We start from the raw sequence: 18311 nt of genomic DNA on the forward strand, positions 1-18311 counted from the left end.
GCGGTCCAAGATGGAGGGCGGCGGGCTGCGCGGGGAGCCGCTCCCCAGGCTCAGACGCCATTTGGGGCAAGGGGCAGAACGCCCAGCCCCGCTGCTGCAGCCACTGCTCCGGGACGGCGGGACGGCCGGTGGGTGGTGCCGGGAACGCTGGCGCTGCCGGGAGAGGTTGGGACTGTGGGGCAGTCGGTGGAGCAAGTGGGAGGATGAGCACGCTCGGGATGTTCGGGGGTTCCCGGAGCCTCGCCTCCACGGCTTGCTAGCGCTGCCTTCCCGCTCGTCCTCGGCCGTAAGATAGAGGTGCTGCTGATGGTGGCGGTGCTGAAGGGCAGAGCGGAGGTCCGAGCGCTTGTAGGGGGCTCAGCCGGTGGCAGTGCTTCTGCGGGGTGCAGGGCCGGTGTGCGTCAGGCTGCTGAAGGCACGCAAACCACCAGTAACGATCAGAACAGTGCGTGAAGCACCACATACGTGCCTCAACAGGTACCTCTGCTCCACTGCTGCCCAGCTAAAAGCGCAATCTATTTAGCTGTGCATGTCCCTGTTCATGGCAAGGGAGTTGGACTCGATGACTTTTGAAGGTCCCTTCCAACTGTACCAGTTCTATGATTCTGTAATGACACTGCAGTTAGTGACTGGCTATGGTGGTATCTTTATGTTTGTGTTTACAGAAGAGTCTACAGCTGGAGAAAAGAAAAAGAAGCCCTCTCCTAGACTGAACATTCATTCTGCATTCTGGATTTTGGCTTCCATTGCTGTGACATATTACTTTGATTTTTTTAAATCTATTAAAGAGACAATTCAAGCAGATAGGTAAGATGCCTTACAAAGATTTCTTACAAAGAAAAGTTGTGTTTTCAGCTTATGTTCAGATTGTTACATATAAACTTTGTGTTTTGAATCTTGGATAAACAAGATCCACAATAGAAACAGAGTGAGTGGGGTCTGTTCAGCCTGGAGAGGATAAGGTGAGGAGGGGGGAATCTCATCAATGTGTACAAATATCTGAAGGCAAGGTGCAAAGAAGATGGAGCCAAATGCTTTTCAGTGATGCCCCAAATTGAAACAAAGAGGTTCTACCTGAGCATCAGGAAACATTTCTTTATTGTGCACTGGAGCAGGCTGCCCAGAAAGGCTGCAGAACCTCTGTCCTTGGAAATACTGCAGAAAAGCTTCCTGGATGTAGTCCTGGGTGACCAGCTCTAGGTGGCTGTGCACGAACATACAGACTGGTACCACCTGGACCACCTGAATCCTTATTTTTTTTTTTTTTTTCAGGCTTGACCAAACCATTTATGTGCATGTAAAATGTGTTCTAGTAACATTGTATCTTAATATGGTACCTTCATATTTGTGCTTAAGTACAAGAAGCCACTGCCTATTTTGTTGAAAGTATTGGGGTTTTGATTTTAATTAAATAATAAAAAAAAAAAGCTGAAATTAATCTGTAAGCATCAGAAAAAGGTTTTTTTTTTTTTCCTTCTTGTTTAGATGTCTATTGAGTAGACTGAAAATATTAGAAATAATTGCTATGAAATAGTTGAGAAATAATTTCACAGAATTATATCTTTTTCATAAAGTTAATTCTCAGTGGGGTTGATAGACATTAAATATTTTCAGATAGCTTCATCTGGAGGTGCCTTTTGAACAGGAGTGATGTATTATGAAATTAAACTCTAGTAGCTATGCAAGTGTTTCATAAAAGTAATTTAAGAAAAATATTTCAGGAGTTCTAGGCTAATCTGTAAATTTAACAGGTATTGTCTGTTCTGTTTCTGGAATAGAATGAAGAGTAATATGTGGACTGAGATGTTACTATACTTAATGTGATTTTCCCTTCTACAACAGTTGGTGGTTTGCCTCTGGCAGTTGTTTATTGGCTGCATGTTTATCTGTTGCCTTTTACTGCATAATATATCTTGAGTGGTATCGTGGAATTGAGGACTACGATGTGCAGTATCCTGTACTGATACCTGTCACGACTGCCACTTTTATTGCAGCAGCAGTTTGGTGAGTTGAAATGTATACACAGACTTTTGCTGCACCTGAGCAGTTCAAACTGTATTAATGGATTCATTTGATCAGAAGTATAATTCCTCTAATTCCACTTAATGTATTGGAGATAGTATAGCACGATTTCTTCATTTTCAGCATTCATCCATGATGCAAGATTTATAATATTTGAAGCTGTCATTAAAAAGCTTACTTTCAATATACTGGATCTTTTCTGATTGAAGAAATAGTTTAGAATTAGTAAGATCCGTAATCCTTGTAAACCATTTATAAAATAAATTTTCTTGCTATCCCTTTGTTTTAATTCATACTCAAATCGACTTGGCTGTAAGTACAAATTAAGGTTTTATTTTCCTCAGATACTGTGCTTGCCCGTGGAAAAATCAAGAATGTTTCTCATATCTTTTACTTACATAATCTCTGTGCACATTTACCCTTGATGAGTCTGAGTGGTTTTATTCAGAGTAAAACAAATCTGCAGGAGTTACTGAAGTTTCAGGATGAGATGTCAGTAAATAAGCAGTAAACTAAACTATCTATTTTATAAATACATGCTCTTTTTGCCCTATTTTCTTTTTATCTGTGAAGTTGTAAAGAAATAAGTATTCTTCAGTTTAAGTTATTTGAACTTCATTTCTTCTTGTGCTATGGTTTACTTCTGTGCCTGGCTTTTCCACAGTGTGAACTTCTCTAAAGCCTTCTTCTTTTATTCCCAGTTTTAACGTTGCCTTATGGCCAGTCTGGTCATTTATCACACCTGTGGTGTTGTTCATTCAGTTTATGGGTGTTGTGATGCTTGTGTCGCTCCTAGGATAAGTCTTACAGGTAAATAATTGAATTATTCAAGCACATAGAAGCGTTTATCTTGTTGCATGAGTTGCTTTGTTATATAAACCATTTAAGGATTCTTTCTTTACATTTTATATACAGTTTTAGAATGCTGAAATTTTATGGCAAATGGAGTTACCTGAAAATATGCAAGTATGTTTAAGGGAAGAATACCTTTTTCTTCTTCTGAAAGATTCTCTTGTGGACAGTGAAAAGAAGAGATGAGTGAGAGTGGATGGTTTTGGGGAGTATAGGCCAAATACTTGCAGTTTCTATCCAGGCTGGGAAAACTTAGGGAAGTTGCTTGACATGATAGTAAAAGGGAGAAGCTATCCAAATGCAGTTGTCTTCTCTTAAACTCAGATTGTCTTACCTTTATCACTGAGTATGCTGCGTTGATTTTTTGTGGTGAATGGTCTAGTTCTTCCTTAAAAGCAACCTTTTTATGGCAAATACAGACAGTTTTTCAACTTTAAAAATTCTTTCTCAACAGCCACCGTGTTGAAAAGGGCTTTTCAGATTTTGTTGATATTCTATTCAAATGGATCCTGTGAAAAATGGAAAAACTCAGTAGGGAAAACATTAAAGACAGCTCAGTAAGTGGAGTGAGAGATGCTCCCCAAATCACAGCTGTATCATCCAGGGAGGTGACTCCTTCAGAACTGCTTTAGTTTATTTTGGGACCTTGAGTTATGTTTGCTGATGCAAAATTCTTCAATGCGTGTTTATTCCTTCTGTCATTAGCAGTGCTCTGTTTAAGTGCTGGAAAGGTGGGGAAAGAGAACATTGTGAGCTGTTAGAGCTGTGCTCATATTAATAGTCTGAAACAACCGTACTGCTTTAATTTGTACTTAGAGGTAGAAAGTAAGAAGTATAAGTGAACTGCAGATATTCTGAACAGCTAAATCTTAGGAAAACATCCTGGTTTTCTCAATGAACAGCCAGGTAAATTATTTTATACAGCATATTATTTACTTGATGATGTAAAATCATCCAACTAATGTGTATCAAATTAGTACAGGATATGGCTTGTGCAGTATGTAAAGCCTTGTAGTGTGTGTATACATGTGTATGCATAACATTTGATGTGTTTTTTTCTTTTCTTTCAGCTTCGTGTGGAGGATTCAAGTAACAATTATCCTACGGAGTGGATGTTGCTTTAGTTCCATTCCATTCTGATTATACTAAGCTACCTGATTTTATAAATGAAATTGACATTAATCCATGGTTCAACCAATGGCTGCAAGAAGGCAGATGATTAGCAAGTAATTGAAAGATGGATAGATTTTCTCTTAGTGACATAATGCATTTCGTACTTTCTTTCTAACAACATTATAGAACTGACTTATTAATCATTCACCTAGTCTTAAATCCCATCTGGGGACTCCAGAGGTCACTTAGTCCAACTTCCTGCTTCAAGCGTGTTGATTGATTTGAAAATAAGTGATGCTTAAATTTAAACGTTATGGTTTTTAATATGCTATTTTTACATTTGAATTGATAGCTAAAATACTAATATTTGGAATCTCTTTGAGCTTATAAACTTGGAGATAGATGACAACAGAGGAGACATTTATTGATCCACTAGATTTATAATTTTATGTGTGTTTCAATGAAGGAAATATTTCATTGATCTAACCCTTGACTTCAAATATGTAAGTATTTGAAAAAAAGATATGGATTTGAGTAAAGGTCTGGAAAGCTGGTTGAAATTTACATCACTGATAATCTGACAGTGCCAACAGTGAAATAAATGGATTACACTTGTATTGACATAATTTGTCTACAGCCAAAGGCGAGCTATCAAGTTGTGAGTAACCAGCAATACAGTGAACAATAGGAATGTTACACAAGAAATTACGAGCACGAAGAAAATTATTTTGATGTATGCACTATGTTTTATTCTATGTATTTTATTCAAAAAGTAACTTTTCATTCTTTAAAGTGCCTGTTAATAAAATTGCCATTTTTCCTTCCTCAGTAATAGAGGTCAATATTAAATGAAAAGCCATTACCCACACGCATCTGGGTAAATAAAATAACATTGTCAGTTTGTTCAGCTTGGCTGTGATACTAAAGTATCTGGGCACCATTTAGTTTCCAGACCATTTTGTATATGTCGTTGTGTTAAACGTTTTTTATGCAAGATACGAGAACGTAAAAGCTGGGTGCTGAAACTTGCTTAAATTTACTCTTTGTGGTTGTTGCTTGAAGTCTGGACAGTTAGAAGAGTCTGTGTTCGTTATCCTGACTTTCAGATTCACACCATTGCTGAAAAAACAATATGTGAAATTTTTAGTAATGAAAAATGTAGATGTCTGAAGTTACTGCTGCTTCATTGAAGAAAAATTGCTGTCAGTATGCAGTTTAAAGGATCAGTCAAACCAAACCAAAATACATTAACACTACTGCTAAGTTGGTTGTAAACAGCTTGATATTTTTTTTAAGTAAAATATTTGAATTTTGAAAAACATTTGCACTGAAAAGATCTTAAAATCTTAATCTTTTAACAAATTCCAACAATTTTATGTCTGCACAGATGTGCGCATTGAGTTACTTTGTTCATTATGATATTTAAATGCACTGTTGCTCAGGGATGGTAATAGTCATTGTATTTTTATTTATCAACTATATAAATGCTCTGGGTGCTTTAAGTTGTTTTGTCCTTTTGAATTAATATTTGCTACATGTTTGTTTCAAATGTATTCTTTTGGACATCTTAATAAACTTTGTATTAAAGTGATTAATTATTGGTCAGTACTTAATTGTTTAGCCATCAAATTCCACTGTTCTTGGTCTGTCAGCCCATCATTTTGCCCATGTTTGTCTTTCATGACCTCTCAGCTGGGTTAATTGATTGTGTAAAACCAGTTCATATAACTTGTTTAGAGGTATTTGCCCTCTGACTACTTTGTCTTTTTCTGAGAATGCCAGGTAGAGAGAGAAGCTTACTGCACAGAAGTCTTGCAAGGTCTTTTGGTAACCATTCTGAGTATCAAATGCAATACTCATATCCTTGTATGCTCAAAAGCAAGTAGTGGTGAATCTGGTAAGAATATTTGCTGTAATTAACAACCTGATGAAATCTTGTTGCTACTTCCAGTTCTGTCAACTCCTTGCTTTCCTTATTTTCCTTCTACCAAATCAAGAACTTAGGGCAAGACATCAGAAAGAGATGTCTTAATAGCTTCCTGAAAACAATGATTAGGTTGTCAAAAGCCTTACTTGCACTAAAGCATGAATATATTTGCTGGCTTCAAACCGTGCTCTCTCTAGATATATATTATTTTTTGTCCATTTCCATTGATTTCTTTTAAGAATGAGAATATGTGCCAGTGGCAAAGAGCTCTTCTTCGCAGGTAAAACTAGATGCTTTAAAATCCCCTTAAAAAGAATGGAAATAAAATAACCCAGACAGTTACATGTAGAAGCTCTGTAAAATGAAAGCACCTAACTTCCTTTTCTTTACATGTAACAACTGGGTAAGATACCAAGTAGAACATAGCAGTTCTACAAGCTTCAGAAAAGAACGAATGTAGTTCTGAGATGATGGAAGGCTTATGTGTTCATCTGTTACCAGAAATGTCCTTTGTTACTTTCGTTCTTTAGCTTAAGAGAAGCTTAAAACCTTAAGTTTTGCCAGTTGGAGTAAAATAGATGCCATCTTCTCATTCCTTCCAGTTGTTTAAGTAGTTGAGTTAGTGGTTTAATTTCATTCGAGACATAGGCTGCAGAGTGTTAAAAAACAAAACAAAAACAAACACCATTGCTTTGGATGTTTGATATGCCACCACCAGGGTTAGGTTAAAGATGTGAGACCTGCCTGGCCAGAATAAGGACAAGTCTATCTTTGTATTTAGCCTCCAACCTATGGCTACGCGAACACCTAGCATTAGGAGAATTCGTGTTGAACACAAACAAAATACCACCTGAAATATTTCATGTTTTACGCTGGGATGAGTTCCTGTCAGCCCCCACAGGCAAGCAACTGGTGCTCCGGATCTGGAGGTTTGCGTGCATTCCTGTCTTCTGGCTATAGGTCACAGAACGTTTTCTCCTCTGGTCCTGCTGCCGTCCCCAGCTATTGGCCGAACCCAGGGCACGGTGCTCGCCGCCCCTCAAGCAGCCCCGCAGCGGCGGGAGGCACGGCGAGGGCCGGCGGTCCCGCTCCGCCCCCGGTGCCGCTGTGGGCCGGGCTTGGGGCTGTCCGGGGAAGCGGGGCCCGCAGCGAGCAACCGGGAGATGGAGAAAGCCGGCGGTTCGTCCTCCGCGGGAGGCAGCTACCCGCAGAAAAACGCCGAGATCCTCAGCAGCCAGTACGGCATCAACCTGTTCCTGGCCGGGCTGCTGCTCACCTTCGCCTGGGCTGTGCACGCCGTCGGTATCAGCAAGAGCCATCTGCTCTCCTACCTCATCACGCTGATGCTTGTCCAGCTGCTGTGGATGCTGTGGTACCTGTGCAGGAGCTGCACGCAAAGGAGGCTGATCCGAGACAAGGACACGCATGCTGGAGCCCGCTGGCTGAAGTGTAAGTATATGGCATGCAGGTGGCACCGGGCACGGGATGTGTGTGTGTGCCATCACCCACCTCCATACCGCACCGATCCCCTCTGCATCTCTATCAGGGAGCATCCTGGTGCTGGGGATTTGTGCACACACAACGAGTGCTAGTTAAATACAGGCATAAAGATCCCTAATGAGGGATCATGTGGGAAAACTGTCTCTAAACATTCCCACTTCCCAATGTACTACTTACAGTGCTGAGAAGTACGGAGCCTTTTTTCCCCTTTCCCTCATGTACCAGGCTACTTTGACAATACATAAGAAATAAAATACAGATTTTGGAAGAGGCAGTTGTTACGTGCAACATTCCCACAGGATTTACCACCTTTTCCAGGCAATGAAATAGTCCTTATGGTAGCACCAGTCAGAAATGTCCCCAAGGGTTCTCTCCACTCATGTATTCCAGATATTCCCATTTGTATGTGTCCAGTGATGCCTTAGAATAGTTTTATGGAATCACAGAATGGCTTAGGTTGGAAGGGACCTTAAAGATGAGAAGCTTCAATCCCCGTGCCATGAGCAGGGCTGCCAACAACAGGTCAGGCTGCCCTGGGGTACCGTCTGTAGGCTGGATCTTCAAGATCACCAAATTCAACCATCAAACCTTAGAATAACCTCGAATTAGAAGAGGGCAAGATACTTGTCCAAACCAGTGTATAGTTTAGTAGGTAAAATATATAAACATGTAAAAGTAATCAAAAGCTAGCACTACTTGTAAGAAAAATATGCAATTCCAGAAGGGTAATGGAGGGCTGTAATGGCTATTATTTTCAGTTCAGGTGCCTATTGTAAGGACACAAATTATACCAAAGACTGGTGCACTGCAGTCCCACCGAATGCCATATTTCTGGTTCCCAGGAAAAGGAAACCCAAATCAACATTACATACAGGAATAGACAAGCCCAGCTTTACTGACTGCTTTTCCAGTCTTGGTACTTCAAATAGTAGGTTGGAAAGTAAGTATGTTGAGTGCTATAAAACAGCCTAGGCATGAAGTATTTTCTTGCTCTAGCAAAGATACAGCAATCAATTATCACAGCATCAGCTGATGAAAAACTTAGATGAAAATCCCAAGAACATCTAAAATTTGATTAGTTTGAGAAGTAAGGCTGTGGTGTGAAAGTCTAGTTTAGCCTCAGTGGCTGTGTGTCTTTCATTTTTCTTTGCACCTGTTAGCAATTATTTTATAAAAATTAATCTGAGGAATTATTAGGGGATTTTTAAAAATTATTATTTTTTAATGTATAACAATATACAGCCATGGTCTGTAGACTCTCTTGAATGTATGGACTTATGTGCCAACTGTTTCTTTTGATTATTCACTGTTTTCCAAAATAATATTCAGTTCTCAGGCATTTTTTTCACTTATTACCTTTTGTGTCGTAAATCCTACCAAAATTCATAATTGCAAGCTTTAATTTGATCCTATTTTGGATCAAGCTATGCTTTTCTTACAAAGAAAAACTTTCTCCTCCTAAGTATGGAATAAATACTACTTAACAAGGGTGAGAAGAGCAGAACCCCCTGCCCTTTCTTCTATTGGCACAGAATTCACAGCATTTCATTTGTCCTAGAGGATATAAGGAGCTACAGACATTGAGAAATAAGATCCTGGAATGCACTACTTGGTTACCTTATCCATTTCTTTTAGTAGCACAGGGTTGCTCTTTGTAATATGTTCTTGGCTGTGGCGGCTTCCACGGTTTTTCTTGGATGTCTACGCTGCAATTCAATAAATTCGTCCTTAGGGAAAGTCCTACACTTTCCTATTCTTAAGAGTTTCTTGTAGTTACATCAAGCTTGTAAAACTCCTTTATTCTGTACTAGTAAGAGAAAACTTAGCTGAGCTAAGGTGGCAGTTCCTCTGCCAAGATCCCTCTTGTTCTTCCCTGTATCAATGGTTTGGCATAGAAATCTTTTATCTGGCAGAGAATTCCAAAAATGAGGGGCATTGACACATTTTCATCAAGTCTTTCCACAGAAAGCTCTTGGCAATTCTTGACTAGCTTTATCAGCCGCTTTTGAAGAACATGTCCTTGCTTTCATTGCTGGAGAAAATGTCTGTGAATCAACTAGTACAACACGTAAACACAGGCTCAGTGTATTTTCATGATTCCCTTCAAACCGTGATCATCATTTTGGTGAAAGTGGTGGTAGGTGGCTATGGCAAATATGGGAAGAGAATAACTTAACAAAGACCTTTTGTAGCAGAGTCCTGGCACACAGTTAACAAAGCTAGAAGGAGAAATGGCCAATGACAAGAACTGCCTACATAAAGGTTTCCTGAAGTCTTTTTGTGCCTAAATATGAACTTCGTGAACTAGAGCAGTTCCCTTCCAGCTTGCATGGTAGACCAGCCTCTTCTACTTACTGACAAAAGTTCCTGTGAGATCTTTGTCTTAAACAAAGTCCTGCTGTTCTGACCCAAATAATCCCGGGGAAACTGATGAAGCCTTGTATAGATGGACTTCTTCCCTTTTGTTGTTTCAAATTTTATTCCCCTGAGGACACTTTCCTGTAATGAAAAGCTCTGTATTCATTATTTTGAAGTTCAGCCTGCTGAGACAAAGAACTCGAATGGGAAATTGATTGGTTTCGCAAATGGCTTTATTTCTTTATGTTCTCCAGCAGCACATCTTCAGTTTAAAGCACAGGTGGCTGGTCACCTTGCCCAGCTCTTGGCAGACTTCAGCTTACATCTTTTTCTCACTTGCATTAAATTGTCCTTTAAAATCCAAACTCTATTTTTAGAGTGACACTTTCACAACTGTATCATCTTGATTTCCTGCTTTTTAATGGCTAATAGGAAGAATTAAGCCAATGCTTTGCAATACTGAAAATCCTATTCTTGATCTTCTAAAATACAGAAATTTCAATGAACATTAGAAAAATAATCAAATTTTCTTAGTACAGTGCTCAATAGAAATTATATAATATTTCTTAAACTTACAAATATAAAAATAGCGGGACCATCTTCAAAAATTTTAATAATGTTATATATCAATAACTAGGATTAAGTTATAATACTGAAGTTTTCATCTTTGGCTCCTTTCTAAAAACCAACCCGCACAGCTTGTTGCAGTTTTGGTCTCTGACATGAAGTGTAGCCTCCAAACAACGGAGATGGCATATCAAGTGATTGCGTTACTGCCTGCTATAGAGTTCTTAGGTCTGGAAACTGTAACATTATTGTTCAGTTCCCCTGATTTGTATAGTTGGTTTTGTGACCACATAAAGCATTAATTTATGCACTGTATGGCTGCTCCAGAGCTACATTTTGAGAGGCTGATCTTGCAAGGACTTGAGAGCCATCTACAAGGTGCTGAGACTCTTCAGGTCCGTCGCTGGATGGACTAGTTGTGCATAGTGGTATGCTTTAGTGATGTGTTGGGCAGAGGCTTTCAGTAATCTTACCTATTACTCTGAGTGAGTCGTCCTCATGAACACAGATCCACTTTTATTTCCCTAAACAAGAATATGTATATCAATTTGCATTTATTTTCCTAAACAAGATTTTGGCATGAGGTAGAGATTGTCTCTAGTCTATGTACAATGACATTTTCTAATATCTTTTCATTTGCAGGTGGAATTACATTATTTGCAGTGATTACTTTAATTCTGGACTCCTTTAAAATTGGATACTATATTGATTTTTCAAACTGTTTGTCGCCAACTGAAGGCATTTTTCCTGTTACACATGCAGCACACACCATCTTACAGGTAAAAGTCACCAGTTGCAATTTTATATTATAGATGTACTTCTTGCTAAAAATATCTTTCTTTTTTTTTTTTTTTTCCCTTCTCATCATCAGTGGATTTCACACTATTTAATTTCTAACTATTTAACAAGATAATTTTGAGGGCTAAGTTTTAATGCATGTACATAAATTTTATGCGCACATTCAGACTATGCATCCTGACATTTCAGTAATTGCTCAGCTGGAAAACTCCTATGGGTTCAAAAAAAGAAATTAAAAAAACCCCTCCGTTGTACTTGAAGTTATACGTTTTTCAGTTTGTTATGTATAAAGCTTTTCAGAATTTTGTGGCAGAAGAGAGGAGCTTGATGATAAGACAATTCACTTGTTTCTGTATGCACAACTTGCCACACAAAAATCAACCTATCTGTTCTGATATCCCTGATAGGAAAGGATGCCTGATTCTTCAAGTGGAAAAAAAAACGTTTCTTTGTGGGTAATAAAATACTTGCACATCTTTTGTGTAACAAACAAACATAGATTTTGCTTCCAGAAGCATTTGGTTATGCTTCTCAGTAGCTGTGCAGTACCAAAGATGGTCAACAACTCCTGTAAAATACTCCATCCACTTGTTTACTTTCAGGCTTTGTCTCTGTATTACATTGTGACGTTCCGTAGCAAATTTGTTATTGCATGAATAAATATTGCCCTTTTCTTAATTACATGACATAGCAAAAAAGGGGCTGGCCAGTTTTCTTAATAGTTTTCCTTATTTTGAGTGCCTGGATCATGAATACTGCCTAGCTCTGTTGCAGCTTGTTATCCAGTCTGTGTGAAAGCACAAATAATGAACTGTTGATATCTGCAGGAGCCAGGTGTGTTTCATGGTAAGGTGAAGATAGAGATTTTTATCCCCTTTCTTGTCAGGACACTCCAAAATTCGAATTCCTTTAGGCCTCTATGAGCAGATTTGTGGTGAAGAAAGAAAGGAAGAGCCACTAAAGAATGATAATCAGTTGCAGCCAGGTGATCTGATGCTCTTTTGAAGATAATTAAGTAACACACTGATGAGAGCAAGAACAAGAAAGAAAATAATGGTTTTTCTAGTGATTGTGGTTGCATGTAAGTGAGCCATCAAACCACCTACATTCTATACTTCTGTAGCAGAAAAGAAAAAACAAATCATTGAAATTTAAGCAGTAATCTCTATTTTTTTTGTCTGAGAGCAATATTCATATTTGATGGAAGTAGACATAATTTTACATTCTTATACTATTCGCTCTCCATAGAATCATAGAATGGCTTGGATTGGGAGGGATCTCAAGGATTATCAAGCTCCAATGCCCTGCTGTAGACAGGGCCACCAACGTCTAACTGTTTCTTTGCTTTACTTTTGAGAAACAAACTTGAGAAGTTGAGCCTTTTTTTTTTTTTTTTTTTTTTTTTTTCCTACTGATTTGCATGCAGCATTCTTTATTGCATCCAGTAACCCCTACTTGATGGTGATTCCAGCTACTGTGAACTAGAGTGTGGAATAGATGTAGCTGAACAAAGAGAACAATAATTTTGTTTAATTTAATATTACGTCACTCATGTTGCTAATTTTATCATTTGCTTAGCTTAAAATAATGAAATCTTGAATGTTAGTATCAGCACTCAAAGAAAAGGTAAAGTGTGTAATTTACCACATACCTCTTACTGAAGAAAAATCTCATGTCCTTGAAATGCAGGCTGAAATTACACCAGAGAGGATTCCTAATTACTTGTCATCTGAAAGCCTAGGGATTCATTTTCTGCAGAACATGTGTTGGATGCTGTTGTATTTTACTATAATGAGACATCCTATTACTTGCCAGTAAATGAACAAATATATCCTGCAACTGTGCAAACAATGAACTAGCACTGACCTACCTCTGATCACCGTTCCAAGGCAGCCTTTGCATTAAGCTCTTTCACAGACAGAGCCCTTTGTTCCTTTGATGCAACATGTGCTCTGGGAGCAAAAACTAGATTGTGTTTAATTTCTTTACCTTAGTTATTTTTCTATCCCTATTTTTGTTCCACTGTCTTGATTTCAGTGTTTGAACTAAGCTTCTTTTTTATTTTAGTTCTGAAGAATGTTTTCACATCTGCTGTTAGATTTTACCACGTATATCCTATGGCAGAGATAAGGCTAAGGTGATATGGAGCCACCATGGTGTAGGTCATCAGTGGATTTAATCATCAAGGTTTCTGATTTCAGATATGCCTTCCTTTTTGAGTTTTGTACATATGCGTTAGTATAATGACATTTCTCTTTATTTCATTCATTTAGGTATACTTTCTTTGGTGTCATGCAAAGGATATTATCCAGTCTTTCAAAACACTTGAAAGGTAAAGTAGATCTGATCCTCATCTAGAATGCAATAAATGCATGTCTGCACAGTGTTTTAACACCTATGGTTTTACTGTGTAACTGACACTGAAAATTCACAAAGCTTCATTTTCCTCTTAGTTGTGTTATTGTAAATAAAAAGTAACACTGTTCACCCGAGTTGGAAGATAATAGTCTGAATTATTTTTTTCTTCTTTTAGGCATGCTTAAAAGCATGCAATAGACACAGAATAAGTATATGTTTATTACGAGAGAGGGAAAGAGTGTAACGTATGACATGTCCAGAATCATATATGTTTGTTAGAGGAAGGAAGCATCAGATTTATGTCTGAGAACTATGCACAACTCTGTTTTCTCTTGCTGAGATGGAATCTGCATCATCAACCTGCAGTCAGTGCAGTGTATCTGGGATATTTTATAATGACCTTTTAGGAACTCATCTTTTGGAGCTAGGTGCAGGCATGCAACTACTCTGACAAACACAGCCTCCCCAGCAGTATCCTGTGCACCCAGCTCAGTTCTGCATATTTTTGCCACCAGATCTTGATTCTCCTGCTGTGATTGGTGTGTCCTCTGAAACAAGTGAGTACATGGATTTGGTATGGAACTGAGGACTGGTCTTTGAGGCAGAAGAGCTAGCTCTGATGTATTTTGGTTCTGTGGAAGCGTAGATTAGTGAACATGAATTGTCTTGACACAAAAGTAAAATAAACAAACATAGGAACTTTTTAAATAATAATGTCAAGTTGTCAGTGAGCTGACCACTTCTTGTAGGAAGTAAAAGAAATGTAGTCAGATACTTCAGCTCTGATGATAGCTCTCCTTTTCTCAGCTCCCTTGGGTAAACATTTCAGCTTCATAGCAGAAAGCAGAGTGATCACAGAAGGCTTGCAGTGTCACATGGAGAAACCAGATCTGTTTCTATGTAGAATTTCTGAAATACCTGATTGCAAGTCATTCACTGCAAACAGTTCAGTAATAAAGAACTGATTCTTAGTGAAGAAACATCATGAGTCTTGGGTGCAAGAGAATAATGCTTGGCAGAACAGTGAATGAAAGGATTGTGCCCAGGAAACAGATACCATGGTCTTCTACAATAAAAAGGGAAATGCTGGGCAATTAAGAACAAGTATTATATGGATTTTACCAGAAGCTTCAGAATCATTAACCCATTTCTTTCTCTGATGCCATTCTATTTCACCAAGCCATGACATGGCTTGTCCAAGACCAAGATTCTTAAAACCACTTGGAGACCTAGCCTCACTGTACCAGTAGTCTGAATGGGATAAAGCCCTCTGTTGTCTTCAAGCTATCTCCAGGAGACAAAAATGCATGGACTAGAAGTTAGACAAAGCAGTGGTATCTCTTAGAAGAAAGGCCAGCCACAGTGAGTATGAAGAAGCACCACAGAAATACAACTTGCAGAACAATTAACCCTGGTCAGAATGTTAATTCACTGTCATTAACATATCCAGTCCAAAGAATAATAAACATCACAAAAGAGAGCATGAAAGCATCCCATCTGTGCTTTAATATATTAATCCATTTTGTTTCTGTGCTAATTTGAAGGTCTAACATTGATTGTGCTCCACTGTGGAACATGTTTAGAGAGATCATTTGATCATTTACTATTTTTTCTCCCTGCACTAACTAAGTAGTGCGACATGTGGTACTATTAATCCATTTTACTTAACATACGTATAGATATAGATATATGTTGTGCAGATTCCTTCAATAATTACCTTGTTTTGTAGGTTTGGGGTTATCCATTCTGTGTTCACAAATTTGCTCTTGTGGACAAATGGAGTGTTAACAGAGTCAAAGCATCAACTGAATGAACATAAGGAAAGACTGATCACACTTGGCTTTGGGAATATAACAATAGGTAAGATGAAGTGTTGGTACATTTTGGAATTGCTGCTCCCACACAAAATGCTACATTTCTGCAGGACAGAGCTGGGTACCTGCTGTATGGGCAAGAAGTCAACTGATATACAGTCTTTTTATATAATAACTAAGATGATGTATTACCATGATCATGTATGCAACTCAGGCTGTGGTTTTCTGTCATTTTATCTACCCATTGGTTGAGGTCCAGAATAAAAACAATTGCCAGAAAATACAAGTGAATCTTAAAAAATAATTTTAATAATCCTCAAAATAATCTTTTGAGGAATAACATCACTGAGTAACCTTTTATTAGTAAATGAAAGAAGTAAATTGAATACAGCTATTGCAAAAACATAATTTACTATTTTCTAAACTATCACTAGAGAAACAAGAATGGATAATTTTGGATAATGGAAAATCCTTCCCAGGAGAGAGGCAACATGTGGTATGCAGACCCATGGAATTTGGCAGAATGATTCAGAGTGTTTTTAAATGAACACATTGTAAAAATGCTATCTTCTGGCACTGTGGAAATGTATGCTTTCTTAAATTACTTGATTGGGTTATAAATACACGTTAAGTACATTTATTTTACACACATGTGCAATTTGTTCTTTGAGTTTACAATGCAGGTTATCGCACAGCAGAGAGAGAATGATTTCACAGGTTCCTCTCAGGAGTAGATAGATTCATAGTTATTTTACCTTCAAACTATGCTGGGGTATCACAAGAAAGTATCTGTGGTTTATTTTATCTTTTTCCTAGACATAAACAAAAATTTAATGAAGTGCTGTGGTTATTAGAAGTGACACTAGTGTAAGTAACTGATACAAACGAGAGGAGCTTTCTTCTCATTAAATTTGTGCTGTCCATCTGACCCAAATGATTGAGGACTCAATCCCTTGGCATCTTTGATATTTGTGTAATAGAACAGTATTTCTACAAAGGCTCCTCTGCACTTTGCTGCAGCATTTGTTCATGGTGTGGTTATTGCTAAGCAGCTAGAGATCACAGTTTGGGGACCATGCTAATGACTTAAACAACCTGAGCCCATTTTAGATGGCTGAGTGGACAGCACGATGTGTTATCTCACTGAAATCTTACCCTTATGTTTTACTGTTTTATTTGTGTTTCATTTGTTCACTTCAAGCTATAATTCTGTATAGTTCACAGTTCTAATCTCTCTCCCTTTCCTTTAGTTTTAGATGACCATGCTCCTCAATGCAATTGTACAACAACAACTCTCTGTTCAATATTTTCTCAAGGAATATATTACCTGTACCCCTTTAATATAGAATACCACATTCTAGCATCCACAATGCTCTATGTCCTGTGGAAGAACATCGGCCGCAAAGTAGAACACCATCAGCAATACAAAACTCCATTCAAATTCCACGGCATAACCGTTGGGATGATTTTTGGACTAATTGTGTTAACTAGCACAATAGCAATTGTTGTGGTGTATTTAATCCAGATTGGACGTTCGAAAATCAAAAGCGAGTTAGCACTGACAATGTTTTACCTCCATGCAATCTTTGTGCTGGCTCTCATGTGCACAGCTGGAGTCATTGCCCTGCTGATCTACAGACTGGACGATAGGTCGTTGGACAACTCCAAAAATCCCGCTCGAAAACTGGATGCAGAGCTGCTGGTCGGCACAGCTGCCGGGTCCTGGCTCCTATCCTGGGGCTCCATCCTAGCGATTATCTGTGCTCAGGCTCATCCCAAATACACCTGGTATAATCTGCCCTATTCCGTCCTGGTCATCATTGAGAAATACATTCAGAATCTCTTTATCATTGAATCCATACATCGTGAGCAGGAGAAGGTGAATGATGATGTTAAAACGCTTCGAATAGTGACAGTGTCTCGAGGGAGCACTTTGACACTTACACCCTCATACAAGGAGATTTACAATGGCCACGCTGCCCAGGATGTTGGGGAGTTGCCATGCCTGTTCCGTGGCAGCATCTGTGCCAGAGGACCTGTTGGGAGCAGCGGTGACAATGAAGGGACAAGTCAGGGAGGTGATTCGGGCATGCATTTTGCCTCTGAGTTCTCCCTCTGCAGCAGGAGCTCGGTGGCTGACAACAAGAGGAGAATTCTGAAGAACATTGCTGCATTTTTATTCCTCTGCAACCTTTCGGTAAGGCATTTTGAACGTAAATCACAAGCTACTACCCAAATCTTCCTAACCCGTCTAGCCTTATAAGTATGTTAAAATTACAGGGCTCCATAGTCTGTAGCAAGTAAATTTTAATTCTTCTGGAAGAGTAAGTAGATATGCCTTTGGGGAACAGAGTTTATCTGAACAGGGAATCTAACTTTTTTAGTCATCATAAAGGAAGCGTAAAAAAACTATGAACAGTAAAAGCTGAAATCTCTGCCGTTGTGCCCCAGTAACAGGGAGGGCTCAGATATTTCCAGAACTAAACTGCAGGCTTATGGGAGCACAGTCATTATGGGCTGGTCCCTCATCATTTATAATTAATATAGCATTGCTTTCTTCCCTTGCAGCTTTGGATACCGCCAGCTTTTGGGTGCCGCCCAGAATACGACAATGGGCTGGAAGAAATCGTTTTTGGCTTTGAACCTTGGATAATTGTTGTGAACCTTGCGATGCCTTTTTCTATTTTCTATCGGATGCATTCAGCTGCCTCACTCTTTGAAGTCAACTGCAAAACATAGATCATACACGGTCCCTCAGTGAACAATTGATTGAATAATTAATTAAACAAATAACAGATGAAAGAGTGAATGAATGAGTGAGCGTAGCAACAGCTGCTCAATAGACAGAAGATTCAATAAATATTTCTAAGAGAAGGGACCATAGCTAATAGCATGTAATATTTTTTTATTTTTTATCTGTGCATTTTGTTACATATGTAGTGTTATCATTTAGACTTTTCAAAATCATATTAGTGTTAACTGTACATAGTCAAGTTAATTTA

General features: G+C 38.6%; 2 protein-coding genes across 3 annotated transcripts; both read left to right on the forward strand.

The window, feature by feature from the left end:
* Positions 1 to 4: 4 nt before the first annotated feature.
* On the forward strand, positions 5 to 5582 carry TMEM128 (transmembrane protein 128). 2 transcript variants are annotated; one of them, XM_042812673.1, is made up of 5 exons: positions 5 to 128; positions 666 to 807; positions 1843 to 2004; positions 2724 to 2832; positions 3945 to 5582. In XM_042812673.1, the coding sequence occupies exons 1-4, from the start codon at positions 11 to 13 to the stop codon at positions 2821 to 2823; spliced, it is 522 nt and encodes a 173-aa protein (XP_042668607.1). In that variant the 5' UTR covers positions 5 to 10; the 3' UTR covers positions 2824 to 2832; positions 3945 to 5582. The 2 variants fall into 2 exon arrangements, with proteins under 2 accessions (XP_042668607.1, XP_042668608.1); XM_042812674.1 differs by lacking the exon at positions 2724 to 2832.
* A 1495-nt stretch (positions 5583 to 7077) lies between these two features.
* Positions 7078 to 18048, forward strand: OTOP1 (otopetrin 1). Its single transcript, XM_042812622.1, has 6 exons — positions 7078 to 7363; positions 10982 to 11118; positions 13411 to 13469; positions 15225 to 15355; positions 16560 to 17506; positions 17878 to 18048. Exons 1-6 carry the CDS (start codon positions 7078 to 7080, stop codon positions 18046 to 18048), a joined length of 1731 nt encoding a protein of 576 aa, XP_042668556.1.
* The last annotated feature ends 263 nt before the right edge of the window (positions 18049 to 18311 follow it).

The sequence above is a fragment of the Centrocercus urophasianus genome, unplaced genomic scaffold (genome assembly GCF_019232065.1).
Source record: "Centrocercus urophasianus isolate 14NV4802_14NV808 unplaced genomic scaffold, USGS_Curo_1.0 seq_13, whole genome shotgun sequence".
Lineage (NCBI taxonomy): Eukaryota > Metazoa > Chordata > Aves > Galliformes > Phasianidae > Centrocercus > Centrocercus urophasianus.

What these genes read in the sequence shown, in the direction of transcription:
- TMEM128 (XM_042812673.1), top strand. Translation starts at nt 11, where the DNA reads ATGGAGGGCGGCGGGCTGCGCGGGGAGCCGCTCCCCAGGCTCAGACGC. An exon ending in GAGACAATTCAAGCAGATAG is followed by an intron (nt 808 to 1,842) that starts GTAAGATGCCTT and finishes CTTCTACAACAG; the next exon opens with TTGGTGGTTTGCCTCTGGCA. An exon ending in TTTATTGCAGCAGCAGTTTG is followed by an intron (nt 2,005 to 2,723) that starts GTGAGTTGAAAT and finishes TTTTATTCCCAG; the next exon opens with TTTTAACGTTGCCTTATGGC.
- OTOP1 (XM_042812622.1), top strand. Translation starts at nt 7,078, where the DNA reads ATGGAGAAAGCCGGCGGTTCGTCCTCCGCGGGAGGCAGCTACCCGCAG. An exon ending in CAGCACACACCATCTTACAG is followed by an intron (nt 11,119 to 13,410) that starts GTAAAAGTCACC and finishes TCATTCATTTAG; the next exon opens with GTATACTTTCTTTGGTGTCA. An exon ending in TATTCCTCTGCAACCTTTCG is followed by an intron (nt 17,507 to 17,877) that starts GTAAGGCATTTT and finishes CTTCCCTTGCAG; the next exon opens with CTTTGGATACCGCCAGCTTT.